Source organism: Athene noctua, chromosome 3 (assembly GCF_965140245.1).
Source record: "Athene noctua chromosome 3, bAthNoc1.hap1.1, whole genome shotgun sequence".
In the NCBI taxonomy this organism is placed as follows: domain Eukaryota; kingdom Metazoa; phylum Chordata; class Aves; order Strigiformes; family Strigidae; genus Athene; species Athene noctua.
Window position 1 is genome coordinate 63,156,834 of NC_134039.1, and position 26,231 is coordinate 63,183,064.

At 41.3% G+C, this 26,231-nt stretch overlaps 1 protein-coding gene across 16 annotated transcripts in view; it reads right to left on the reverse strand.

Annotated features, from left to right (window-relative positions):
- Positions 1-24,830, reverse strand: part of CADPS2 (calcium dependent secretion activator 2) — a 322,958-nt gene extending 298,128 nt beyond the window's left edge. For 14 of the 16 annotated variants that reach the window (XM_074903178.1, XM_074903177.1, XM_074903176.1 and 11 more), the window contains exon 1: positions 24,501-24,830. In XM_074903178.1, the coding sequence (XP_074759279.1) occupies positions 24,501-24,830 (330 nt within the window). The remainder of the gene's footprint in view (positions 1-24,500) is intronic. The other 2 variants (XM_074903185.1, XM_074903184.1) reach the window with 2 other exon arrangements.
- Between the last annotated feature and the right edge of the window lie 1,401 nt (positions 24,831-26,231).

Consider the following 26,231-nt stretch of genomic DNA (forward strand, 5'->3'; position numbering starts at 1 on the left):
AAACAATGTCTCTAAAGCCCTAAAAACAGGAACAGGCAAACAATCAACACTGAACAAGCAAACAATAAATTAAAATAAAGGACAGCACACCAAAAAACCCCCAAACCAATAAACTAGTTGCTACAGAATAAGGCCCTTTTTCAGGGGAAAAAATTGTCAAGCAATTGTTTATAAAAAAAGTATATGTATTTTGCTAAATAAGGTTTGATATAATTTGATATCCCATTAAAAACATAACCACTCTTTTCTTCAAATAGAACAGAGCAAGTTGCAAGAGGTATATAGGAGGTACAGGAAAAAACTAATTGGGACAGACATTTATCAACATGAAACACAAGACAAGCTAGAGAAAAAAATACGTACTTCTTAATCAAATAAATGTATTTTCTAACTATTTTATTCTACCTATCATAGAAAAGGGTGTATGTCCAACTGGCAACACTCATCTGTTTAGTCAAGTGTACTGGAGTAAAATTGTCTTGACTTCAGATAGCACAGTATGCCTTCAAACTTAAGGCCTAACTGTGTTTCATGACCCTGGAGCATCCCAGCTCACCAGCTGAAATGACCTTGTCAACAGCAGTGTACTACAGCAACACCGATGTACATGTGGAAACAAAGATTCAAGTTGACAGAGAGATTCATCTTCACAGACAACTCCCATTAGACCAGAAACTTTTAAACCCCATCATCTAGCCAAAATTAAATGGGGTAGCTTCGTGGTGGTGCTTGTCCCAGTAAATATGGGGACAGCATTTTGGGAAGTGATGTTTGTTTTCTTAAGAGAAAGTAGAGGTTTCTCATGGCCTCCCTCTTTTTCATGCAAACAAAATAACGTATGAGTCCTATCACTTTGAATCTGATGAACTTTGGTCTTGAAGGAAGAGATTCCATGAAAAATATAGCATGGTAAAAATGCAGCAGACCAGCAAAATGAACACAACACACCAACTCTAGATACAGTTTTTATTGTAAACAGTTTGGCAACTCTTCAGGACGTAGGCTATATTTCCTTATGACAGTCACATGGATATTCCTTACCACGGCTTGGGTTGTAGCCTTCACACGCCAGCTCAGCACTTCCCACTAGCCAGAGATCCATGCAGCTGTATCCCACCTACACTGCCTACAGCTGGACAACTCAGCATGGGGAATTCTTCTCTACACCTGTGTGACATTTTTTAATATCTCCACTCCTCACCCTCCCCATAAGAGTGGTCAAACCCCTAAGCAGATGTCCATACACGTCACAGTCTTCATCCTTGGAGGTGTTCAAATTCTTCCAGATGCTCAGTGGAGAACTTGCCCATACAACCAGAGTCAGGCGAGTAAGTCACCTCACTCTATAGCAGACACCTTAAAAATGGCCCAGATGAGTGGATGACCTAACGACACCAGCCTCCGCTGACCAGATTACCACTAACTAAATGGGAGTCTAGCCAGAAGTGCCCAGATTTACAGATCCTACTGAACCCATCCCCTTCCCAAGCTTTTCTTCTTGCATGAGCAAACCAATCTCTCCAGTTAAATAAAAACACTAAAACTAGCTAACTCATTTATGAATCCCTGGTTACATCCATGACAGTATCTGCTACTTCAACATTACAGCACTTGAGAAGTAATAAAGCCTCATATGTATCAAGTGAGAGAAATAATCCTACTTTATGGACGATTTTGTAGTTTACAATAATTAGGGATATTCCCTGCAAATTTTCTGTTCTTTGTAAAGTATATGAAGGGTAGCTGCAGTGCACAGTAGCATAAGGAACACAGATTCATTCACAGTATGAAGGACACAAATATTGTACAGTCACTAAAAAGGCTGACACAAAACTTCACATCTCTGTTTCCATCCTGATGCAGCGTCACAGGCTACAAGACACTCTAAAAGTGGAGCATTTTATTACCCCAAAATACCAGATGTTTTTGGCTTCAAGACAAGACAGCAGCATGCTCGCAACACCCACAATAATCTACAGCTCGTAGAAAACCCACACTTAAGGGAAGTGACACTTAATAACCAATGCCTCTCTTACTTTAGAAAATATATTCTGTGTAAGCCAAAAATTGGAGACAGTTTCATTAATTATTTAATCAAATCCAGTATCAAACAACAGAAAAATAAGGAAAAAGAAACCAAGATTCTCTGAATCTTCTGCGAACATCACCTCACCTTTTGACAAGAGAATTTTTCACCAGTATTTGATCTCCATTTCTGCTTTCAGAGCTATGGAAATAATGCATATTCAGCCTAAATTCCTAACCTCTAACAACCAGATGCAGGATTTTCAGGCATATTGCTCCTATGAACAACTGCTATGAAATAATCTTTAAAAAAAAAGAAAAAAAAAGAATGACTACTATGTTGCTTCTATACAATGAAGTCCCAGACTCACATGTTAAAGAATAAATTCAACTCTCCATGAGCCACCTGGTTTAAAGCCAAGTATTTTTCTCCTCCACCCAGAAATCTTGTATAAACATAAGAATAGTACATTACTGTTCTTTCAAGATGAACACACCTAGCACAAATCAACAATTCCCTCTGTTATAAATGCAGAGGCAGAACCAGAAAATAACTTTTATTAATTTATTGAAATGAGAACAAGCAAAACAAAAAAAAGGTTCAGTACGCCGGGGAGCGGGGGCGGGTTTCCGCTCCACACCGACGGATGGAGGACGCCGCATGGATGGACGCACAACAACCAACCACCACTCTTTATAGTCTTTCTAATACATATTCATAGGATGGGTGTGTTTTAGTCCACGCAAGCCCGGTGGAGTTTCTTGAATCTTCTCAGCTTTTCTGGTGGTGTTTTTCCACTCCTTTTCTTGCTAAAACGAGAGTCCTTCTGAGAGGGGTTTTTCTAGTGGTTTTCCACATTTGCAATAACTGTCCATATGAGTCTGTATATACTTGATAAAAAACCTCCAAACCATTTTAACAATAAAATTACAATAAATCTCTTTCAACTTATGTACATAGTGAAACATCAGCAGCACCCATGCTCCTCATATTAAAGTCATTATATTTTTAACATGAATCACCACCATATTCTTCATACCTCTAAGGTGGATTCACGAATACATTTTATGAGGATGAATTTGCAGCCTGTCCATTTCTGATAGCAGTCAGAAACAATACCTATTTCTGAACAGGAAACTGAAAGAAATACCAAAAAAAAAAAAGAGATTTTAGAGTCTGGTCATGGGCTGCTGTTGCCATACACCAAATTTTCAGGGCAGTGGTTTCCGTTCGTAGTGGTATGACCTCACTCAACACTAAAATTCTTTCATTACTTCCAGGTTATCCCACTGATTTTACATCATAGGACAACTAGCAATTGTTCAGCAGTATATTAGCTCAACAGGCATTTTAAAGTCAAATAATGACAGAGTTGCCTCACACAACTAACATTTGATACTAGCATTTAAATTATCCAAGTCTTTCAGATGCTTGTCCCTTCTCTAATACTGAATTTTATCTTTACAGTCATAAACAGTAGGCTCCCATCCACCAACAGTTTTATAATTCCTATTAATTTGACTAAATTAGTATCTTCAAAGCAGAACAGCAAAAAAACCTTAAAAGGACAGATTGAGGTGTTTTTTAAATTCACATCTGACCTTCAGAGGCACTGTTGTCAAAACAGGTAAAAGCAATTAAATTCATTTTTGAAAAAATATAAATTACCAGGAAAAGCCATACTACTCAAACTAAAAATATACTGAGTTTTGAACAATTATGCCAGAAAAACTATCTGACAATTTTCCTTTGCTAAGCCTCTTGCAGTTTATTTCTAAGTCAAAGCATTCAAGCAAGGGTGTCCATCACTACCAGTAAGACAAAATCCAGATTGCCTCCCCCAGAACACATTATTCACCCTTTCATCTGCCTGTCTTTAGGCCATGTATTGACTCCTCTGCTAGTACTCAGCCTGCTCCTCATTCAGTCACCCCAATGGGAGACCTGCAGGCTTTGCTTGCATGCCGGGAGCTTTCCCCCAAGCCACCCACCGGATCGAGACAGAAGAGCTATAACCTTCAGTCTCAAGAGGGCTTTTTGCCAGCAGATCAATCAGACTAGCAGCTTCATCAACCTTCTAGCAAAGGATAACTGAACCTCAAAACTGAGGCACCCCCAACTCTCCCTGTTCCTGATGACATTACTCCTCTCTTGCAATGACAGTTAATAAAGTACATTCTATACACCTTCCCAAAAATAGAGACAACTAGTGTATCATCATCTTGCACACATCTCAAAAAATTCTCATTCTGATTACTGCAGGGGACCATGCAGAAGCTCACATGCCAGCCATTTTGCAGTTTTTGCCTGTTTTCCTCTACATTTTATTCATAGGTACCTTTTACAGACTCTCACAGTACTGCTTAAAAGTCAAGATTTGCTGATTTCTTTTAACCATGACACTTAAGGGTCAAAAGCATTTCCATCTTGTTTCAGACTAAGACAGTTTAGCCCAGTATTCTGCCTGTGACAAAGGCTAGCAGCAGTAGAGGAAGACACAAGATCTTCATGATAGACTGGAGGCAATCTGCCTTAAATAAAAATTTCATCCTGTAATAAACAGATAAGCTTAGACCTTCAGTGTTCACAGCCTGAAAAATATGTTTTGATAATAATTCAAAATGAGGGTAGTCTAGCCCTGTATATTGAAGTTTTCTGAAGGCAGTAAGTTTAGAAAAAAGATAAGTTCCTTCCTCACTCAGAGCAGCAGGCAGGAAAGATCCACTCAGCACTCACTTTAGAGTGACTAGAGGGCTTCAGTCCAAATAATAACATGTTTCACACCAAGGTGCATCACTCAGAACAACTGCAGGGGTAGCAAGCCTTCAAAATATATCAACCAAAGGAACCAAGCTTGAAAAGTGTCCGATATACCAATCCCACCACAAAAATATTAACAAATAAATGAAAACACCATGAGGTAAGAGTGATAAGAGATAGTTTTCTCCACTTGCAAGATATGTTTGGGGATTTTTGTTTTAAAGATGAATTTTCCAAAGTTTTAGTCACCACCTCCAGCAAGTTATTTGCTGCCACATTTGCTGTTCCTCAATGACAGCAAGGACAGCTGAGAAGCCGTCCCTCCTGGAAACAAGTTATCAAAATCATAATATTCAGATTACATTATCTCAATTTTTTCATTAAAAATCAGGAATGAGGATGGGAATTGCACCGCTGCAAAGTATACCATGAAACAGCAGCTGCATCCTGTAATCTCAGTGAGTTTCAAGACAGTTGTTGTAAAGAAAAGGAAGAGAAGGAACACACACACTTTTTACCAGAAGTGCTCCTCACTGTAAAATACCACTTCCAGGGAGAAGAAAATGAGTGAAATAAAGGGGAGTGGGGGAAATCAGTCTGGGAACAAACCCAGAAATACAGACTCAACACCTGACTACAGACAGTGAAAACTGGCAAGTTGTGAGTATCATAATAGTCCATGCTCCTTCTTACCTATTTGAATACAATGGCTGGCTCCATAGTCATACCATGTTACCTGCCTCCAGACAACTAGGAGGGGCTGGCATTTGATATTTGCACACTGACAAAGACAGACCTGGGGGAGGGGGACACAACACTATTTCGCCATTTTTCACATCTGTGCAGATTAGGAAAAAAAAGCATACAATTATATAATATTTTTAATTATGCACCAGTTATAATTACTTGATTTCTGCGTAAAGGAAATGGCCAAGGAAATTTTCTCACTCTGCCTGATGCTTGTAAACCTATTCAAGAATGACATATTTAAATTAAAATGTTAAAGTTTATCAGCCTTTTATTTTTTTGTCTACTGTCTTATGATTGCAAAGTGGTATGATTTTTCTCAAAGTCTACCACTTAAAAAGCTTAAGAAAATCTCAGAAATGTTTATTTCATAGTGTTGCATAATGTCATTATTAGCATTTTATTTCAAATCATGACTCATGGATATTCATTCTGAAAAGCTATAACATAAAAGCACTAGGAAGCATGCAGTGAGAGACCAGAGCAATAATGAAAACAAGAATGGAAATCAATAAAGAGAAAAAGAACTAGAGCAGTGGGACCTGGACCATATCACAGGCCGTAATTCACTGGTGAGTAACTTAGACTGAATGTTAACGACTGTATGCTGGCAGGAACACATTTGATCAAAACCTACCTGACACAGCACAGAGCTCAAAAGACAAATCAAGCAGGTCTCTCTGAAGCTACCATAATTAGAGCTTAGCAGTGTGACCATCTTTTGTTCCCTTCTTAAAAAGAAAAAAAAATAGGAAGAAAGAAAAGAAGAAAAAGTCTTAAAGCTATTACTCCCTGTAAATGCCTAGTTACAACTTGACAATTTATTCACAGAGCATCTACTTGTGCAAAATCCCACTGAAATGAAGTTGACTAGCTCATGTTCCCTAAAGGCCAGGATGTGAGCAGGGCATTGCAGGCACGTGAATGGGAAGAGGTTAAGTGATTCCAGGACAGCACACATACTTTATAATGCAAAGGCAAATGAGATAACATCAGATGTTTGAAAGAAACAATGAAAGGAAGTTGGCTGAAAGCCTCCCACCCTTCCCCAGTGACAACAAGCGCACTCAAAGACAAGCCTAACAAAAATGAGCCAACAGGGGAATTACCGGGGTAGAAGGAAAGCTGTAAAATCCTAAACCCAGGGAGAATAAAGACACTTTCAAACACAGACCACTACAGGTCTACATTTACAGAGCAGTTCCCTGAGGTGATGGGGAGTGCTGCCAGGGAACCCAGGGAAAGAGACTGGGCATGTCACCTTGGCACCACAAAGCAGGAATACAAAGGTACAGGCAGCAAGGACAAAATCCCAAATTGGTACATTAGTATGTTTAACTGCCCAGTGAACATGCTCTGTTCATCTTCAGTCTATGGCCAAGCAAAAGTAACTGCGCTTCCTCTCGAGTGTGTGAGTGACAGTGTCTTTCCCTCCATCACATTTTGACATGGGTGGAAGCCACAGCTTTTTCCTCCAGACACCTTAGGACCCACTTTAATTCAGTAAGAAACCAGTGACTGGCTGCAGTTTACATTCAGGGTTTATTTTCTGTCCTTGGGTCTTTCATTTAAGCTCACACAGAAGAAAAAACACTATCTTACCTTAAAATAAACTCACCGATAAGTTCTTTGCAGGTGGATTCATAACAACTCTAGGAGACAGCTGAACTGCAGCTGTCTGCTTATGAATGGAGCAGTAAACTGTACAAAGAAAATGGAGTGTCGCCAGGTTTCTTTATAAACCTCTGATGAGTTAATTCGAGTGAGGTACACAGTCAATCCATCAGTGTCTGAAGTGACACCAAAGCCTTATTCAAACTAGTAGGAGTGGAAAACCTGTGATTTTTTCCTCCCGAAAACACTGCATAAAAGTTGGGGGTTGGTTTGTTTGTTGTTTTTTATAATACCCACTTGTTTTAAATGGAATTTTTCTATTAGTAACAAATCAATTTTGTAAAACAGAAATTGACTAACCTTGTCACATACAATTACCAAGTACTCTTCCCTCTTAGATCACCAGGAAGGGCTGAGCAACAGATCTTTAGATGCTCAGCTCAGGCCTTCCTCATTTAAGACAAGAGTAAATTCTTATGTTTTATCCTGCAAAAGCTGCTTAAGAAGATTTTGGTACACACTGTGCTGGGAATTTATGCATCTAATGAAAGACAACAGAACAGGATTCCCGATCTCCAACTCCCCCACTGCATTAGGAACATGCCAGAGGAACAGAGCTCACACTCTTGCATAGCTATTGCATAGTGAACTTCGATAGGGGTGTGTCTGCTATTCTGGAGATGCAATTGCCTTTCCAAACTTCAGACAAAAATCAACGTTTAATATTTTTGTTATTTGTAAAGTGATGGTAGAGGACCAATACTTAGCTATCCATGTTTTATGCAGAGGGCATAACAACGAAGGACTGAAGCATACAGAAATCAAAGCTTTCAGAGGGAGAGACTGAGCTTATTCCTTCCTCCAGCTTCCAGTTCTGCACTCTTTTATCAAGGCTACCAAGTTAATTTGACAGGATGCCTCTTCCCCTTTCTAAAGCTTTTCTCCCTTCTAGTGCAAAGAAAGAGATAACAATCTAGAACCAAAAGAAAAGACACAGATGCTGTTCTGTAAAATCCAGTATAGACGAGAAGTGTGCAAAATTGGAAGAGAGTTGTGGTCAATGAGGTTTGCTTAACTTTGTGCAAATAAATCTCACAGGAACAAGCACCAGAATTTCAAAGTGATTCACTCATTCCCTAGTACAAGTGCGAGCACTGTTCTCAAGAAGCACAGAAATAATGACTGACATTCGGAATAATTCACAGTATGTTCTCTGTACCAGTTTTTTCCAAAAATTATAATTATTTGGAAGTGTTGAGTAGAAGTAAGGCAGACAGGCCAAGGTTCCTTTTAACTTTCCAATGTGGGAGATGCCTGAACTATAGCACTACAGGCAGGATAAAAGATGAGGAGGACCCAGAAGTCACTCACTGTTGCACTCAACCACAAAGTTGTGGTGTCAGAGGAAGCACAAATCTGCCTTTTGTTGCACAGAAAACCAATGTATATACATGTCGGTAGGTTTGAAAACAAAAACACTGGCTCAAGTGTGCGGGCTAATACTTTAGGGGGGATAATTAACTCCAAACACTGTAACATAATTGCACGGTTATACATGTTGTCTGCTACGAATGTTCAAGTCATACACCAAAGTATAGTAAAAATTCACAGGTCTAGAGACATTCTGTGGAGAAATCAGCACAACCTGACCATTTAACCATCAGTGGTCAACAAAAAGTTTGACCCAACAGATGTTTGTTAAACCTCTCCTCTGCATCATGCCAAATGTGGCCAGGGCAGAATGCCAGAAGCAGCCTTTTTTGAAGCTTACTGGACAACCCAGAACTCAGGACTTTTTATAGCAGTTGGACTAAAAATGAATTAAAAGGAAGTCACACAGCAGTGCTGCAACTGAATACATATGAATTGTGCCCCTGAACAGTCTTTGTTCTTTATCACTGTAGCACTTAATTATTTTGAGAGCTTGCTGATATGCATGGTTATTGAACATGAATCTGGTCTCAGCAGTTTATATTTTGTCAGATCTTTTTAGCGTGGAAACTGAGAAGTGATAATTCATTCTCTACATCAAGGAATTAAGAGGAGTTAGTCAATTCAGTCACCTAGACTGAAAAGTTGAGACACTTGACTGAGGCGGCGTGGAAGTTCTTTAGAAGAAGAGTCTAGCATCAACAAGAAACTTGTCTAGCATCACCCAAAGAAACCTCCTTCCCAAAGCAGGGCATCAGGTCTCTATATTCAGTAGAGCATAGACTCCTCAGGAGAAGGACATAAAAATAAGGTTAAGTCAAGGTAATGGGGCAATGTCTGACTCAGAATTGGAAGGTGTAGATACATTAAGTCACAGATTTGCCAAAATTATTTAAAATATTATAAAATCAAGTAATCTGTTTGCTTTTTATTCTTGCTTTCTGGCTAAAACAATACTGCATATCTTACCTAGACAACAGTTAAGCAGCTGAGATACTGCTACAAAGGGGAAAAAAAAAAATCCATAAAAACAGGACGGTAAGTGTTGCAGGCCTCCAGAAAGGTAGCTGAAAAGTTCTGGACTGCTGTACCTGCAAATTAAATATAAATGTAGTATTTACATACTTGTTATGACAGAAAGAACAGAAACATGAATTGTAATCTTCTGATTTTGAAGACTGATATTGAAATTTAAGGCTGGGATGCACTAGGACACACAGTGGATAAGAAAACCGTACTGGAAAACACAGCCAGCATGGGAGCTGTGGTAACATAAACAGGGTGAAATTCAGCATCACACACTTCAGGCCAGAACTCACAAGAATTTCTGCAAGACTTTCATTCTCTTTGGCTGCTCTGAGCTGAAGGTGCCTCAGCACACCCCAGGCAGGCACTGTGCTAACGTGGAAGGATAAGGAGGGTGCATTAATTCCAGCTGCAAAACATAAAGAGAAAGGCCATTAGGATAATAAGAGAAGGAAATAGACTACAGCCTGGGGGATGGCTCAGAGCTTGGATTGTTTCATACAGCAGAACAAGACACCATTTTCTATTAAATCCTTCGGGAAGGAAAAGCTGTTATTTTAACTGAAGAGCAGCACTGACAGAACAGCAAGTGGGTATAAAACAAACTGCAAATGCATTTAGTTGGGAAACAGAAGTCTCACAACTGTTAGAATAATGAAGAACAGCAGGGATACCTACTAACTAAAGTTTTACCTGCTTATAAGAGACAAGACATCTCTTTTTTGGACACGTGACTGCATGAACCCAGGAGCTCCCTTCCCATTTGGTGTAAAACTATGACACACATTAACTTGTTTGTGCACTGAAGACATTCATCAGCTTTGTAGTAATTTTCAAGCTCTCCATCCCACAGCAAAGCACTAATTTCTTTCAGCCACGATATATGCCAGGGTGCTTACTGGGTGTACCTGAGGCATGGTAGCTTTGTTAGCCTAGCTTACTACATGTTCTGTCAAAAGCAAAGCATTTAATTAAACAGGTACCACTAAGGGCACAAATACCGTAGCTGAGCTGTTTGGCAGTAGTGGTGCTATTTTCTGGTAACTATTTTGTGACTCAAAGAATCTTCTGAACTGATAGGTGGATAAAATACCTGTTATAACACAAGAATTATTGAAGGGAAACCTGCAGATACCTACTCGTGCCACCTTTCAGAGAACGCCCTTATTGTGGTCTCCTGAGTATGCACGCAATTTACAAACACATACATGAAACTTAAGAGCTACTAGATCAGAAAAAGTGTCCCTAACTCAGCCTATCTCAAAGCATCCACAAGTTTGACTCTTCTTTTAAAATAAAAAAAAGTAAAATTTCTCCTGCATTAAATGCCATCCACTCTTTAAAACTATATTAGTTTATTCCATTCTGATCTCTCACTCTTCTGCACTGTTTACACAAATTTATTTACTTGCTATAGAAAAAAATCAAATTATGTTACTATTTTCTTGTGCTTAAAATGATTAGGCTTAAAATTAGCAAGCAACTTAAAAGCATTTTGATATAGTTCTAGAACTTTGATAATACCCTAAGTTCTATTATTTTACTTATTTATATGAATGACTGTAGTATTACCTAATACCTGCCTTAAACACAAATGCATATACTATCCAAGGATGGGTTCACTCTACTGACAAGATAACACAGTTTCTCACTCTGAATCCTTCACCTTTTTTGAATAAAAGAGGTTAGAGGCTACCTAAACTCTTCTGATGCTATTATGCAATTCTGTCCATTTTCCAGGCTCTCCAGCATTATAGACTGAAATGGCTTTGCATCGCTGGCCATCTGTATTGCTCAGAGTTTCAACATCTCACACCTCTTTACCCAATCTCTCAGTTTACCTATCACTCCAGCGATTATAATCATATGCATTACCCCATTTATCTTATTAGCACTGAGACAGTGTGATTCTGATCACTGATATGAAGAAGCTGTTCCACTCTAACCACATTACTATTAAAACCAAAATGGGCCAAAGTCTGCTCTCCTGAAGTCCAGGGTAGCGAGCTTGCTGCATGCTCTCCTCACTGCCCTAAGGATCTTGAACTCCACCATTTCATGGTCACTGCAGCCAAGGCTGCTCTTGAGCTTCACATTCCCCACCAGCTCCTCCTTGTTGGTGAGAACAAGGTCCAGCATAGCAGCTCTGCTCATTGGCTCCTCTATCACTTGGAGAAGGAAGGTATCATCAACGCATTCCAGGAACCTCCTGGATTGCTTACGCCCAGCTGTGTTGTCCCTCCAGCAGATATTGGGGTGACTGATGTCCCCCATGAGGACCAGGGCCTGTGAACATGAGGCTGCTCCTAACTGTCTATAGAGGGCCTCATCTGTTCAGTCTTCCTGGTCAGGTGACCTGTAGCAGACCCCCACTATAACATCACCTGTCCCTGCCTTCCCTTTAATCCTGACCCATAAACTATCAGTCAGCTCCTCACCATCCCCAGGCAGAGCTCCATGCACTCCAGCTGGTCAATGGCACAGAGGGCAACACCCCCTCTTCATCTCCCCTGCCTGCCCTTCCTAAAGAGCCTGTATCCTCCCATTCCAACACTTCAGTCATAGAAGCCATCCCACCATCCATCCTCAAGTACAAAAATAAACCAGATATTTAAGTCTTATATCTGTAAGACTTTAAGAGCAGGAATAAAAAAGCAGAAATTCAGTGTACTGATTTCAATAGGGCACACTGAGCTAGCCCTAAGGAATCAGATCAATTCTGAAAGATCAATATTAATAAAAGATAAAACCTCTACTGTTAATAGAAGCCATAGAAACATCTTGCTTCCTTATCACAAGGTTCAGGAGTTTCATTTTACATGAAGTAGCTACCAATCTGAGCCAAGGCAGAAATACAGATCTGCGGGGTTTGTTGTTTTGGTTTGGTTTAGGGGGGTGGAGAGTGGATGCTGTTCATTTTTAAAGAAAGCAAATGACAATTTACAATTTTTACCACAACAAACAGGAAGAGGTGTTCTGAAAAGGTATCCAGTATCTGTAGCTTTTTCCCTTGCCCCTCTCACACATTCACACACACTCTCTCCCTCCTTTTATATATAACCATACATATGCTTATTTTTCACATCCCATAAGGAATTTGGCAGACCCACAGCATGCAGGGAAGCAGGGATGTGCCACCAGCAGCAGGGCCCCCCTGCCTCAGTTGCACAGTGCGGTCACGGTCTCACAGAACACACAAGTCAATTGTTTCCCCTTTTCCATTTTGTGAATACATTCAAAATTACAATACACAACCTTACGGGACCAAAGACATACCGATCAATTTATTGAAGCCCAGAACAAGTAGACAACACTATGGAGAATACGGAATTTCAGTTCAGGGTCTGCTCCCTCTGTGAACACAAACCCCATGTAAAGGGGAGCTCACTACAATGATCACAGACCAATCAATGAGAATTAAATGTAATGCCTGTCTGGAGGGGCATCACACAGCAGTGGGTTGGTCTCACAGCCTAATTACTTAAAGGTACACATGTCCCTCTCAACTGCCTCCATGAGCAACCCCAGCACTTCAGGGCACCTCCAGCAGATGCTTAGAAACAACACAGGAAATTACCCTTAGAGTTTGATGCTTCCAAGTATTTACAGCTTTTTTATTACTAAACTAAATATGTCAAAGTATTTGAGGACCTGGGCTATTTAAAACATTTTAAGTTTATAAATTAAGGAGTGCCCAATAAGGCAGGAATGCCCAAACAGGTGCCTGGATAAAAGTTAACCCCTGATTAGCCTCTTTACAGTAAAATAAACCTCTCCTTAATCCAGCTAGATTTTTTTTTCCCTGAGGAATATAAATCCTTAAATTTTCCACTTCTGTTCTGTCAGATGTAATTTTCAGATTGCTATTTTTTCAACATAGTAAAGAGAAATCACAGTCCATTTGGTGGCCCGTACACTTGACAACCAACTGTTGCTACACATAACACATGCTACTAATCAACACAGAGAGGATGTTACCTAAAGGCCCTCTCCAAGTATTAAAGACCTCACTCAACTGTACAAGCAGCAGACTATTGCAAAGTCAACTATTAAAACAAAATACAGCATGTCAGCATATTTCATAAACAGGTTCTATTGAAGTCATACATTAAAAAAAAAAAATTGAAGAGAGCATCTGATATTAAAATGGAAATACTGTTCCTATTCTATCTGTCCTTCTGCCCCCATTAATCCCTATCTCAGCACTAGAAAGTATAAGCACAGTGACCTCTTGCAGATCAGTCCAGGTCTATCTGCGGGATTAGATTCAGTGGATGGATCAGGGTGCCAGAATATTTTCCAAGGGCACATTATTTGCTGTCTGAAGATACTCTTGAAAATGATTTCTCAATCATTAATTATGCATTCAATTTCTTATAATCAGTTCTTTTAATTAGTATCCCAGGCAGCTTTGCTGAGGATCCCACACTTTTAGTAATTAGGGGCAGTTTGTTGCCCCTAATTAACTTCAGACTTAGGAAGACTCTATTACTTTGTTCCTTCAGCTGTTTTTACGTTTGCATTGCATATTCTGTCCTGATTTACTGGCTCAGAAAGGAGACCGCCTTTTTGTGTTATTTATCTCATTTAGGTTCCACCTCCCTTTCTTGACTCTGTGTTAGTTGTTGTATTTTAAATCTGACTCTCTGAAGTCACATCTACACGGGCAAGCAGTGTGACATCAGAAAAGTGCAACTGTGCTCTGAAAATAGTTCACACTAAGGACCTAACAACACCCACCCTAAATACATTTCAGGAGGCTTTACCTCAGTTCAGTTGCACGGACCTAATGTGCTCCCAGAACATAACTTGCAGTTTACCTTTGCCCACACACAGTCATACTCATGCAGTCCAGACCAGAACTCTGCAAGTGGGACAAGGAGGGTGACTTTAAAACACACTCCTGATCCAAGCTAAAATGATGATGCAGATCATGATGCTGTCACTGATTAAGTGTGTTACCTTTGGGGATGATCTTACTTCTTAAAAGTGTCTCAATTATCCCAGCAGATCATACTTCTGCAGCTACCGGACAGTGGCCATGATCATTGCACTACAGCCCAACACCATCAGGCATGGATTAGTAAAATACAGCAGTCAGGTTTAGAAATACATTTTCATAATATAGGAAGAACTCTGCCACCTGTACAGTCTCCTTCCCCTGTGTGCTGCTCTGCATAATTAGAGTGGACTTGTAACATACAGACTGTAACATAGCAAGAGGGCTTTAACCATTTTACTTATTTTATCACATCTCTCTGATCTCTTGAAGGCCATTCCAAACTGAGTTCTAACTACCAACGGTAGTTAGCAAATTAATATGTTAATAATCTATTAAGAGTTTAAATACACAGAACACATAAAACAGCTAGCAGTTTACTAAAAAACTGAATAATTTTGTTGCCATTTCAAATAAATAATACTTCTCTTTCTTACATAATTCTTTTCATCTACAGACAGCAAGTTGTGTTAAAAGTAGCAGAAAGACAGGTGTAAGCCAGCTTCTCCAATGCAACTTTGAAGAAGAGCCAAAAACCACCAATAATGCCCAGCCCTGTTCACAGCTGGCATAGTGATTTAGAAAGTAAAGTCTTACGAATTTTCAACCTCAGCCTGTGGAAGGTGGAGGCAAAGAGGGGACAAACAAATCTTCATCTTGCAAGCCCCGTAAGGTACTAACCATTCTACAGACAACATGTCCAAGAGAGCCGTGCACAAAAATACTCACATATTCTGATACCAGTTGGTGACTGATGTGCAGATCAAGCAGATTGCCTTTAGATGACATGGTTGAGAATGACATTCTTAATTTATTTCCTTCTCAGCAACACATGAGCAAAATATATCTATATATCCACAGGCTGCCAGATCTCATAATTCCCATACCTTTATAGAATGCTTGGGTTTTTATATTCCAAGTGGTAAAGCAGAAGGCTTATATACACAAAACATAGCTAGTCATTTTTGAACATTTATTATCAAGGAAAAAAGCGTGGAAGCATTAAGGGTGCCTAAAAACTTGGATAGCAGAGAAAGAGAACTTTAAAAGTTGGCCTTAAAAATCTCAAGAGATGTTCTTGAAGTAATTTAATTTGGGAGCCAAAGCATGCTGAAAAGAACCCCAAACCGTATAAACGAGACTGGTAGAGTTTGTATCACAGAACATTTAAGCTAAAATGCTTCTCATTACTTCATAACCACGTACTAGCACTCTCAGAATCTCAACCATTTGTAGCACATACATGGTTACAAGAATCATACTGCATTTGGTGTTGTCACCACAAGCTGAATCTAAGTGTCCATTCAGGCAAATATTCCAACTCTGCAAACCGAAGATTACTAGAAAAAACTTTTAATGGAGTTTGCTAACTTCCATCTCCAAATAATACTGCTATTTGTTACTCTTCCATCCCCACTGGTAAGAGACTGAAAAATCCTCTGTCTTTTAATGACACTGTAGGAAGGAAGAGAGAGTCAGAGGGGAACTGATTGCTAATACGATTTAATATCAGATCTATACCAAACAACCACTTCTTTATTTTTATTTCTTTTCTTTGCTTATGTTCAGTCCATAAGGAGATCAAAACAAAAAAAAAATTTAAAACCTGGTCAACATTAATATTTTAACACTAATGCATATTTGATGTATTAAACACTTGGAATGGCAAAACATTTTTAGAACACTTTTGAATGAGAAACAGCCACCAGTACCTTGCTACAAGGCCTCAGAATACATAATTTAGAAATAAATGAAGGAACATATGAGCAATAGGCACAAACTAGGGATGCTCCCCAGCAAAAGCCAGCAAGACAAATATTCAGTATAGACTGCCTGGAGGTGGATTTTTTTTAAAAAAAAAAAGACCACAAAAAACCCTCATGAATTCACCATAAGAAAAGTCTAAACACATAAAAACAACTGCATTCTACAGAAAAAAATTTGAGACCATGAAACACTGTTTTCCACAATGAACTATATCCTACCACTCTGATTTCCACAGACACCAACTACTGAGCACCAAGTTTCTCATCAACTATTTGCCCTTGCTATTCTGTATTACACTGACATGGATTTTGAGACTATTCACTTTTTTCCCAGCTTAATCCTTATCTCTTCTTCTTAGCCCAATATCTTTCTTGAAAACTCATCCCCAAGATATTCCTCCTTCATTTGTTTCATACTGAAAAGCTAACTCTCACAACCAGTGGATTTCTATGCCACAAATTCATTCTTCTTAACTTTGTCATTGTCCTTGATGCACAGTTCCTTTACTCCAAAAGTAATTCAGTTCCACGTGCTTTCTCAATACCTTCAAGTCAGTGTATGAAACTCTCCACCACTGATTTCCATTTGCTCCCTAATCTTTGTAGATGTACACCACCTCTTTGGAGATCTCATTGATACACTATCTGAGCTTTGTCCCTTCTTCCACATCCTATGTCTGTGGTCCATACAAGTCTACTCAGAGTACTATCCTAAGAATTTTTGTGTGTGTTTATACTATCATTCAGAGTATCCCTCCAGCACTTTGATTGAACAGAAGCTGAAGGCCTCTATTTCCAAAACCCCACAGCCAAGACAACTGAACATAAATGAATAATTAATGCATTGAGAAAAAAATGGAAACAGAGCTGGAGAAAAATTCTTGTCCAATCTTCTAATTTTTCTTCACCAGGTCATGTAGCTAAAGAACTACTCACTGTAGCTCTGTTCATTCTTCACAATGCTGTTAATTAATGCTTTTCCCCTTCCTGACAGGAAAAACACTCAAGAACATTCTTAAACTTATGCATACAAGTAATCACTCTTGAAAAGAAGCATATGCTTTATGTCCTTGCTGCAAAATAACTAAGAACCAGAAATAAATTCTTTTGGGCAAGTACCATCAACTTCTAGAGAATTTTAAACAAAAAATGAAAAGCCTTCAACGCTGTGAAAATAACCTCCAAAACACAAACCTAAGCTGATGCAGCCTGGTACCCACATGCAAACACTCTGCCTCTCCTGCTGCTCAGTTTCCCCCACACACCAACAAACTGAAAACTGCCTTTTCACAGCTGCTATTCTGAAACCTAGGGGAATCAGCTGCAATGCACAAAAACTGGGATGCTTTCAATTCAGTGCTAGCACTTCTAGGCAGAAGTGAGCACTGGAGATAGGCACTAGGCAAAGAGAACAGTCCAGCAGATGCTGTTCCTCTCCCTATCTCCTCTCCTGAAAAGCAATAGCTAGAAAACAAGGAGAAGTCTGAGTACCAGACCTGTGCACGCCACAGCCAGCAGCAGGCAGCAAAAGATGTAAGTTAGAAAGAAATATAGGAGGCACCTTTGCAGCAACTGTGCCAAAACAAAAAAAAACCTGTATGAGAAGAGACTTGAAGATTAAAAAGTTTAAAAACCTGAGAGGCTGGCGCCCAGTTCATACAGAATAATACACTAGCTGGGGCTCCGTACCAGTAAATATGGGACCAGACCAACGCACAAAGACTAACACCCCAACACACATAGTTCAATCAGCAGAGGAGAGCCAAGCACCCTCCTAGTAGAAGATGTGTCATCCCATCTTCCCCCATGGAGACCTCTTGGGTTGATAAATGGGAAGTAAGTTTTGTCCCTGAGCTGTTAGCTTTCCAGTTCAAGCAAGCACATGAATAAAAGGAAAGCAGCAGGAGACAGGGATGTGCTAAGCTAGCAAAGTAGGAGACATCTGCACACAAAAAAGAAAGGATAACAAGCAAGTAGAACACAGAGAAACATTAAAAAAGCAAAACAATATGTACCAAAAGCAACTTCAGGATGATATTCACCAATATTAAAGAGAAATGCTACAAAGCCAGAAAGAGAAAAATCAAATCTAATAAGCAGCATGCAAATAGAGAGGTGATTGGTTAGCGGTTTCCCCAAACATGAACTGGTTACAACTGGTAGGCATGAGGGGGGAAGTGGGGGGAAATGGTAAATTTGCTTTTCTAGAAATACCTAATTCAATGAATAGTCAACTAGCAACCCACAAGTATTTTCTGGCAATATTCTGCAGTTAAAAACATATTAATATTTTGATATACTGCCCCTCTCCAGATAAAGGGAAAGGAATATGGTTCAGAAGAGAAAATAGTATTTTCACCAGCTTTGTTCTTCCATGGCAGCAATAAGTATGTTTCTCAGATGATGTCAGAGAAAGTTATATAAGGACAAGATGAGCCGATTTGGTATTTCTGTTATCAATTACCAATGGTTCAGATACACAAAATATAATGTGAGCTTAACAACTGCCTGCAAAAGGTGAGAAATGCAAGGCAGCCCAGCCAGCCAATTCCCCCATACTGTTCCTGCAGATAGCAACAGTCAGCTGATCCTTCAACCTCCCTGTCAGGTCCTCTCTGAAAAAAAAAAAAAGTAGTGTTTTCCTCAAGCACTTTAAATAGTGTATTTGCCAACAGAGTTAACAGACTTGTCAAACTGCATGGGTGACAAAAAAAAAACCCAACCAACCTCAGGTCACTCATTCAGAAAAAATAAAAATTTTCTCCTCAAATATTAATAGTTAAAAATAATCAAAGTCAAGTATGGGTAAAATATGCAGGGAAAATAAAAGAAGCAAGCAAAAGAAGGGACGGATTAATTTTTCAGCATAGTAAACCAGGTTTGCAGACTGTCCCTAGATGTCCACTTCACTACACAGCTGTTTACCAAAGCCTCATTTTCCCAGCACATTGCCTAGCTTTTGGCCAACCACAGCAATCAATGCTGAGCTGGCACGACAACAGAAGAATTTAAGATTACAACAAAACTCTGATGGACTGTCATTTCTGAAGTGGTGTTGGTAACTAGAAGGCTTTGCTTCTTTTATCATCCTTCAGTATTTCTTCAGTCACGGTTGACTCAATTGCCCATCGTGAGCAACTTCCCTACTGCAAGCAGGAACAGCTTCTTCCCAAAAAGCAAGTTCTGACTGGGGTGAAAGCATCTATTTGCAAATAATCTTGTCAACAGGTGAGCCTACATGGCTGTGTAGGCCACCATCTTAATGAGCTTTGATGGAATTTACCAAATTACTGTATACTCACCTGACTGAAAACAAAACACATGCAGCTTAGAGCATCATGACAAGGTGTTATCAAGGTGTTTGTAACGGGAAAAAAACAGAGGCAAATGAATAGATTTTAAATTACTTTCTGAAACAATTCACAAAATAATTTGAAATCTGTAAAGGAAACGTTGACAATGGGAATGGAAGATGTCTTCCTAGAAAGCTCTCTAGCAGAATTTTTACCAGATGGCCAAGTTTTACAGCTAAGTTCTTCCTCTGATATGTATCTAGAGTTTCTGAGAACAATGGCTTTGGATGTACCCTCCTTGCTACCTTATCAGTGGGGAAAACAGCATCTTGTGAAGGAGGCTCAGAAGCTGAGACAATTTTTCTTTCGCAAAACATACTCAGCCAATAAATAAACAGATAAACATCACCAGCTAAAAAGCAAGGAAAAGTGGGGCTTGGGGCAGGAGAAATAAAGACACGGAAAACAAAACCCGGATCCAGAGAATGAAGTCTATCCCTGTAACCAACATTTTCCTGATAAAGTTATTTAGTGTACACATATCATACCTCTCCTTTAGAAGTAAAGTCCAAGAAACAGGAAATAACAAACTCATGGAGTTCAGATGAAAATAAATTACTTATTACTACCATACCTACTTTTGAGAATTAACTAGAAGTCAATGGTTTTGATCTATTCATGATTGAGCAGGTGGACAGAAGAGAAGATATTGAGGAAAATAGGTCATCACATATTCAGGAAATAAACTCATTTAGTTACGATTTCTAAACAGCCAACTCAATTACTTCTGCTACTTATCACCTATGGAAGAAAAACTTGAATTATCGGCTTTGATGTACTAAGCCTTTCATGCACTACAAAATCTTGTTCAGCATAAGAGTGTTCCTCCTCCTCCAGTTTTGAGTTTGTGTGACCACTTGATTACTAAAGTTAATTTTAAAATTCTGAGGAAGCAAAACACTGGAAGAACACCTTTTTTGTTAGTTAATTGTAGCATTTCATTGTCCCTTCCTTCCACAGGAAATTTAACTCTGAATCATCCCCCAGATACAGAACCCGCCTTTGGCATACACTCCTTGAGAAAAACTGAGTATGTACGTACAATTGTACAACTGATTAGTACAAAGCACAGTCACCAGAGTCATCATCTAATCACTGACTCTGTGTACATTCACATACACTACTTTCCCTTAATGGAAGACAGCCACACAGGGAATGCATTTCTTTTCACCATCTAAATCCCATTCTATGGACAAATTCAATCTGCTGGTTTGAGATTCAGTTTAGGTGGGGTAGGAGAGAAGAAGGAAGAGGAATGGAATTAGTTAGCTGTTTTCTTCTCTTCCGTTGGACAAGAAAGGAAGTGTGGAGAGGCAGAAAAAGAAAGATGCTGAAATATGTTCCAGAGGACTCATGGAAAAAAAAAAAGTGGAAACTACAAAAAAGCAACAAAGTCTCTTTAAACCAGAAACAAACAAACCTTGATAAAAGCATGACATGTAATGCATTGAAGCATTCATATTTCTCTAAAAGTTTGGAAAATACATGACCAAATGTCCATAAATATCTACTGAATATATGTTATTAAGTACATATTAGTTCTACTCTGTAGAACTACTCCATCTTTGTAAGGATCTGCTACCCCACCTTGAAAAATAAACACCATGCTTCAGTTCCACATCTCCAATATTAGCTTATTCTTCCTCCTCTACCACAAATCTACCAGTAATCAAAGACAGGATGTAATAGCAGGTCACCAACTAACTCTGAACAGTTAAAAAAGAGTATTTCTACCACATATCCTAGGATTAAAAAAAGAAATGTGGCCGAATTATAAAAGCATGTGTTTCAGCAAAGTCTGGGCTAATTTACATTGAATCTGGCACTAAAAACAAGTTAGCGGAGCTGATGGACTCTGGTGAGTTATGGTAGCGCTTTTTTTTTTTTTAAAGTTTGATTTTTTTTTAATTAATCTTAGCTCTATTGTGATAATTTTACTTGTGAGAAGAAATAAGGATGAGAAAGGACAACAGAGGAGTGAAACACTGCTTGCATTTAAAATTATTTAATTAGTGTAACTCAGTCCATTAAGTAGGATGGTTTCAAGATACTGTATATAGTACTTTTTAATCTGATACTGAAGCAAGAACATAAGAAGCCAGCCATATTGTAAACTATTTCCTTACTGATACTACAATGCAACTGAGGATATTTGATATATGAATTCCATCTCATTCCCTTACTGGATAATATGTTCCACATTAAAAAAGAAGAAAACTGCATTCTGCAATATTTGCTCAGCAATATGCCAAATGAACTGGCAGAAAGAACAAATTACTTCTGCTCTTAAGCAGGGTGGATACTATTCTTAGGTTATCAGGAATACTGCTGGTGCAAAAGCACTACGAAGGGAGCACAGCCAGAGACAAGCGGACTGGGCTGGGAGCCAGAACCAGAGCATCACAGGTTCTGGTTTGAAATCATACCTTGGATCACTGATCTACTGATGATGGGACAGGGCGTGCAGTAGTTAACAGCTCCAGTTAAATAACACAGGTAAGGAATCTCAGTCCAGCTCACAACAGACAGCCAGCCATGTAACAGAAGTCAGACACGAAGTGAAAGAGCAAAAGATTAAGGGACAATCCACATCTGTATCATACCTTGGCAGTGAGAAAATTCATTCAGGAAGTAAGACAGACTTTTATCCTATGGAATATGGTCCAGCTATCACATATCTAAAGTGTCTTACTAAAGGACACAGTGTAAGACAGGAGGCTGTACTCTCATTTCTAAGGCAGACACAGGGCCACCATACAGCACAGAGGGCAGAAATTAGAGCACAAAAGAGTGCTCCTTCGTACGGCTCTCAGCAATCCTGAACTGTCAAAGCAGGTTTTCTGAACTCTCAAAACTCAGGACCAGTTCTGCTATCCTATATTTAGTAATTCACTCAGCGATGTATCAGATTGTCAAGTAAGAGGAAGGATGTTTGTGTGCATTTCATTACTTCTAGAGAAAAGTGCAGCCTCTAGAACTAGTATTTTGGTGTTATGCCTTATTTAAAAACACCAGTTCCTGAAAGACAAATCATCCTTGTCTGCAGCTAAATTCCTAAATATGATAAAAATCTATTTCTACATATATTAGTTACACCAAAAGTCAGAGTTCATTTAAAAACAGTAATTAGCAAGAGCAGTATTAATTTTAGGGATAAAGTCAATTCTGCAAATCATTCCATTCATTGCTCACATTAAATCCCTAACTGTTGTATTTCTGTATTCACTGCACATCGGTAATCTCTTTTCATATCTTATTAATAAAAATAATTAATACTGTAGTTATTGTTAAAATACAGTTCCTGTACTTGGTAACTGGGATAAGTCAGAACTTCTATAGTTTCAGTATCTTCTGCAGTTGATAGGCACAAGTTGTAACTTGGAAGCAGATGAGGAAAATTTCATCAAGACGTGGACAATGCAGCACTGGGACAGGTCACACAGATGGCTGTGGGATCTCCTCTCCAGAGGCTTCTAAGCCTCCCGCTTGAACCTAGACTGGTATCAACACTACATCAGGTCAGCTTTGGCTTTGTCCAGTGGGAAATCAGAGTTAGGTGACCTCCAGATATCCCTTCGAAGTATCATTTCTATGTTCACTCTGTTTTGGGGTGGGAAGTCCTCAGTGGGGTGAAAACTCCCATTTTGGCAGATTTTCTTTAGCTTCCTGCTTACAAGGTATCTTTATATAGGCTTTACAGTTTAAGTACCTAACAATAAAAGCAAAATGTTCTTCCAGAAATAATCTTATTATTACCACCATGTTAATTTGTCAGAGAATTCACTAAGCACAAATTACCTACAGCAGGCATAATTCAGACACCCCAATACATTTAGTATTGGATTTTACAAACCCATACAGATATGGAAGTACCAAGATCATAAAAAGCCAAGTGGAACCGGATACTTCTATCATTAACACTCTGTAAAGTGATGTGGAAGAGGTTTTTTTTTGTTTTGATTTGGGTTTGTTTTACAGAACTGAAAGTAAAATATATAAAGTTTTTAGGCCAAAGATTTCAATAACTCAGCTTTTAAGAGGTTATATGGAAATTCAGTGCCGTGTTTCAAAACTTCAAGTACTGTATGTAACAGAGAATAAGAACCATTACAGCATAATTACCTACCAGGTACCTGCCAATTCTCAAGAGCTTGTCTCTGATGTACAAGATGCAAAGAACAATTTTGCTCAACCTTCAGTAGCTGGCCATTCTCATCACAAACACGTATGTTAATTGCTTCTCTGTACAGAGAGGCCGCACTTAATGAAACAAAATCGTTTCCTCGTTCACCTCTGCATTATGGCTGAATTTGCTCGAGTTGGGTACAGATGGTCAGAATACGACTTGCAGGAGGCACCTCTGGGAGGTTTAACTCCATCCATCACGCAGCGCCGAGAGGCAGAAACGTCTCCTCCTCCGGTGAGCCCCCCCCACCCCGGCGCCCGCACCCCGTCTCCCATTTCCTCCGTACGGCGACTTTGAAGCGTCGCTGTAAAAACTTAATCGACTGACGGATTTCTAGACGAACGGGCTGCTTTGGAGAACTCGGCTTTGCGACACCCTGCCCTAACACCGCCTGCGCTTGCGGGGATGCCGGCGGCCACCCCCCCCCCCGCCCCGGCCGGGCCGGCGCAACCTGTTGCGGGCCGGAGCGCGGCGGCGGCAGCGCGGCCCTGAGGCGCCGGCGGGCAGGCACGGGGTGCCCCGGCGGGCAGGCACGGGGTGCCCCGGCGGCGGGCACCGGAGCAGGGCGGGAGAGGGGGAGGCGGGGGCTCACCTTCTGCTGCCGGCGGGCCATGTCCGTGGGCTGCTTGGCGTTGAAGGGGTGCGCGATGCACCTCGCGATGAAGACGTAGAGCTGCAGCCGGAGCCGCTTCTCCCGCTCCTCTCGCTGCAGGCGCTCCTGCTCCTCCCGGCCCTCGCTCAGCACCGAGGGGCTGGGGCTGGGGCTGGCCGCCCGCGCCGCGCCGGCCTCCCTGCCCCGCGGGTCCCGGGGCGGCGGCGGCAGCGAGCGCGGCGAGCCGCCGCCCGCCGCCACCAGCACGTCCCGCCGCTCCTCTTCCAGCACCTCGTCGGACTCCTCCTCGCTGGAGGAAGGGTCCAGCATCGCGCTCGGCGGGCGCGCCCCGCGGCCGGGCGCGGAGCGAGGCGGGGAGCAGCGCGCACCTTTCCGGACACGTCGAGTTTACACACAGTCCGTTTCCGACCGGCAGCGGCCGGCGGGCGGGAGCGGAGGGGCGGGGAGGGGAGGCGGGGTTTGGGAAGGGGGTCGAGCCTGGGTTGCCGTGGGAATTGCTCCGAGCAGCACCCGGCGGAGGCGGGGCCGGGGCCGGGGCCGGGGCCGGGCTAACACCTTCGCCCGGCCCGGCGGGGGGCTGGCGGCCCGTAGGTGGCCGGTCTGAGGGCGGCCGCGCCGCATCTGCCCTGCCCTGCCCTGCCCTGCCCTGCCTCCGCTCGGCCCGGCCCGGCGCCCAGCGACAAGGGCAGCTGCTGGCCGGGAACGCCCGTGGCCCCGCTCAGCACCGCTGCGCCGCTCGGCCCCTGCGCGTCCTGGCAGCGGCTGGCCCGGCTGCGCCCTGCCCCGCGTCCCGGCGTGGGAAGCGCGCCCGCCGCTCGCCAGCCGGCTCACGCACACGGGGGGACGCTGTGCTGGGGGGAGCGGTAGAATGTGACCCCCGCTCGGCTCGGCTCGGCTCGGCTCGCCGCCAGCCTCGAGCTCGCTGGCATCCTCTGCCACGTAGTGTGGGGGAAAAACGAGAGAAATCTCAAACGGCCCCGGAAAAAGAAGCCACTGAAACCGTGGCTTTCTGAGATGAGGAGTGAGCTGATGCTGAAGCATGCATTGCTTTCGCAGGATACTTCTGTTGGGAGCCTGTTGCCACAAATAGGCAGTTCACATCTCTCTGGAATTATTGTTCCAGATCCATCCAGGATCCAGCAGATCCAGCCAGGATCCTATTTACAGTGGTTATCTTCACAGTTATGCTGTGAGAAATAGATGAATGCCTACCACTATCACTCTCTAAAATGAAGTAGAAAAGGCTTCATGTGAAAGCAACATTTCTGGAGTCTCATTAGGGCCCGATGGAAAGGTAGCTCTGGAGAGGAAAGGCACATAGGATTTCATGCGGATCAACAACTCTTGCTCCCTACACATCCATGCGCGGTGGTGTGGGTACCAGGGAACCACTGAACAGCAAAGGATCAGGGGTCGGGAGGACAAGGGCTGGAGGGATGGACTGGCCCACAGAAAGGCAGTGTCCCTGAATGCTGCTTTAAAACAAGACTCTGTCCACACAGCTCTAGGCCTCTGTTTGTCAGCAGTGGCAAGTTTTCAAATCCCTGACTGAATACTCAACAAAATCAGAAAGCCTACCCAGTTGTCACTGTGTGAGCTGGGCTGGGTTTAGAGTGGTGAAAGGCTCTACTCCATTACTAACATTTTGAAGTGTCCAGTCCCTCCATTAGGAGATTTAGGAAAGGATCTTTAAAGACAGCAGTTATCTTC